Source organism: Nanorana parkeri, unplaced genomic scaffold (assembly GCF_000935625.1).
Source record: "Nanorana parkeri isolate BGI_ZX_2015 unplaced genomic scaffold, ASM93562v1 scaffold2375, whole genome shotgun sequence".
Taxonomy (NCBI): Eukaryota; Metazoa; Chordata; class Amphibia; order Anura; family Dicroglossidae; genus Nanorana; species Nanorana parkeri.
In genome coordinates this window covers 157,366-160,763 of record NW_017308643.1, presented here as the reverse complement: position 1 = coordinate 160,763, position 3,398 = coordinate 157,366, and the positions used below count along the sequence as shown (strand labels likewise).

Here is a 3,398-nt window from a genome sequence, read left to right as displayed (position 1 = left end):
CACATTTTTTTTTTTTTTTTTTGAAAATGCAGAAAACCAACAGTGTAAGAGCTGATTGGAATTGCTTTGACCCAAACATAAGAGTGTGTGCAGTTGTGCTCATAAGTTTACAATCCCAGCAAAATTTTTAAAATTATTGTCATTTTTGCTGCACCAATGCCACAACACAGCCTGCTTACAATATGCTAAACAGCTAGAGAAGCTTCAAAACTTCTGAAACACAATTATTTGGTTTAACTAAACCATAATTGATCTTTGTGTTCACAACTATAAAGGCCAGGAGTCAACAAGGCCTCTAAAGAAAAGCACACCATCCCTCTCATTAAGCATGGTGGTGGATCTCTGCTGTTTTGGGGGCGTGTGAGCTGCAAGTGCACAGGAAATTTAGTCCAAATTTGTGACCAGATAAATGCAGTATATTTTTGGAAAATATTGGGGGAGACTTCGCATTTGTCAGCATTTGGACTTTGTATAATGGACTTTAAAACCTACGGCCAACCCAACCCTCTAATGGCTGCAGCAGAAAAAGTAAATGCTCTGGAGTGGCCATCACATTTTCCTGACTTCATTTAGCCACATGAGAAAATGAAGGGCCTGACTTGCAACTATTGCAAAAGGCTGCAAGTCATCATTGTTGCTAAAGGAGGCAAGAATTAAGGGCATGCACATTTTTTTTCTTTTTATTGCTATGATTAATTTAATGCTTATATTTGGTAATACCAAATAGTTGGTCTGATTACTCGTGTTTGGTCCAAATCTTATCATTTCCTTGAGTGGTATGTAAACTTATGAGCACAACTGCATGAATGCATGTATACTGTAACAGGTTTATGGTGTATTTACAGGAGCTGTATGCAGCAGGAGAAAAACGCCTGGGCACAGATGAATCTAAATTTAATGCCATCCTTTGTACACGTAGTAGAGCACACCTGAACGCAGGTAATTCGAAGCACTCCTGTTTTGCTAAATAAAAATTAACTGTAATTCCAATTTTATCACCTTTTATTTATGCGGTAGCAAATTCTAATAGGAGCGGAACCCATGATCCATACATGATTATAGTAGATATAGCACAAGATGCATATCATGAGAGACAATGGTCGGCAGACATTTCTTGTAGGACGAAGATCTCATAGTAGCTTGAATGGTTATCATACTTGGTGTTGTTGTGTTTTAAATGCACATTAAACACAGGTCAATATATTCACGTTTACTATAGTGCAGGGGCGCCCGCTATTTTTCGTCTGGAGATCTACTTTTCAAATGACGAGCTCATTGAGAGCTACCAACGGAAAAACACCTGCATTCAGGGGCGGGAGGGGGCGTTGCGGTGCATTGAAGTCAATGGCACCGCAGCCAGGCTCCGCAGGCAGGCCCCTCGCCCACAGTGCGATCGCCTGCATTAGTGCCTGTGTTCCAGTCCAGTGCGATCCGCAAAAATGCTGCGAGCACTATTTTTGCAGATTGCACTGGACCGGAATGCAGGCACTAATGTGCCTGCGTTCCGAGTGCGGGCGATCGCAATATGGGCGATGCCATTGACTTCAATACAGCTCCACACCCCCTCCCGCACCTGAACGCAGGGAGTTGGCCGGCTTACATTCCAGTGCGCCCTACATGACACCCGCACGGACTTACAGTTCGGGTGAGCGTATGGCCGCATACTCTCATAGAGAAGAACAGGTTGCTGCGTACAAATCACACGCAGCACCTGTCCTTCCCAGGAGCGGCCCGATATGGCTGTGCACGCAGCACGGATCTATACGGGCCGGCTGTTAGTCGTGTGAATGAGGGATCTGAGTGTGTGTTGGTAGCTTTAGGATAGCCATACATGTTACATTTTAACTGTCCACTCTCCTTTAAATTTACCGGCAATTATGTGTTATGAGGGCCTACCAGACTGAATCTTAATTGCATTGTTTAAGTAGGTCCTCACAAAACATAGTGGTAGGTAAATCCAAAGGAGATTGTATCATCAGATTGTAATAGTGCAACAATGCAAAATCATTTACATGGCTTCCTTAGTTACAACCAAACAGTAATGAGTTTATCTAGTTACTGATCACTGCCAAGCAAATAAGTAACTGATTAGACTATAGACCTTCGACACCCAAACCCCAAGTATAGCATACTAATGTTGAACAAATATGTGGAGATTTTGCCTGAAACATTCTTAACAAGCTGTAACCCCACCTACAAGAGTCCTTTTACTTTTACTGAAGTACTCATACATTTTAATGTATCGCCCAGTTAAACTAAGAAAAGACGAGGTTGGTTGGGTATTGTACTGTTTGCTTTTTGCCGTAGTCCTTTTATTATAAAGATAAAAAAAGCAAACACATTTAGCTAGTGAGGTGATTATCTCTGGCTTTATTCCAATTCCTTTCATAAACATTCTCCTTCAGATAATCATTGCAGATAAGACTGCCATACTTCTTTATGGAACAGCAATAGAAAATGGCTGGCAAAAATTTTGTGAGCACCCATCAATAAAGCAGAAATAGGTCTGGGTCTGATGGTCTTTACAGCTCAGAGCCATTGGAAAGGAGTCATTGTTGGATCTAAAACATTGCAATGATGTGAGGGGTTTTCCTGCTGTAAGAGTTTACACTGTTCTATTTTCATAAAGTGATGACGAGTGATGATGCAGCTATAAAAGTTATAGTTCTGCAAGAAGACCCTTGTTCTGGCCATTTTGTGTTGCTGTTGGAACAAATCTCTGGATGGGTCTGAAGGGGTTGACCTTAGCTGCAAAACCACCTCCCAAATCTGTGTCACCAGTGCCTATGCATACCTTTTTAATACATGTCCCCGCTGTTTACCCTACAAAGTCACTGGTCATTTTTGACAGTGTTGTGTATTGTGAGCAATTGCATAGCGAGTTGCTCACCCCCTGCTCCCATGTGACAGTGCCGGGGTCTGGAAATTGGCTGCTCAAGCCATTGTAGGAAGGCAGGTGACATTTTCCTTCATACCCTGAAGTACTGCCATTTTTATAAAAAGTGATTTGGAGCAGTGGTAAAGCAGCAGTAAATGTAAGCACCAGAGGATGCTTGAACACAGGATGGGGTATTTTTGTCTTTTTTTGACACATTTATTTTAAAAGAGGTGTGTGTGATCTGTTGGATTGTTGGACTTTTTAGTGGAAACCCCACACTAGACCTCAGCAATCCAGTTTTAAAGGAGAGGTGTGTGATCTGTTAGATTGTTGGGCTTCTCAGTGGAAACACCATGCTGGATCTCGGCAATCTAACTTGCTAAACAATAGTGATCAATTATCAGCAGTATTTAGTAGAAAACATTTTACATAGTAAACATTACAGGTATGAAATTTATGAATGCGATTTTTTTTTTTTTTTTTTTTTTTTTTTTTTTGTATTTTTTTTGTATAACAGAAA

At 41.1% G+C, this 3,398-nt stretch overlaps 1 protein-coding gene across 1 annotated transcript in view; it reads left to right on the top strand.

Moving 5' to 3' along the window:
• LOC108801540 (annexin A11-like) overlaps positions 1-3,398 on the top strand; it is a gene marked incomplete at its 5' end in the record, with an annotated part of 10,107 nt that overhangs the window by 2,325 nt on the left and 4,384 nt on the right. Inside the window, one exon of the mRNA XM_018573428.1 lies at positions 846-939. Coding sequence (XP_018428930.1) covers positions 846-939 — 94 coding nt within the window. The remainder of the gene's footprint in view (positions 1-845; positions 940-3,398) is intronic.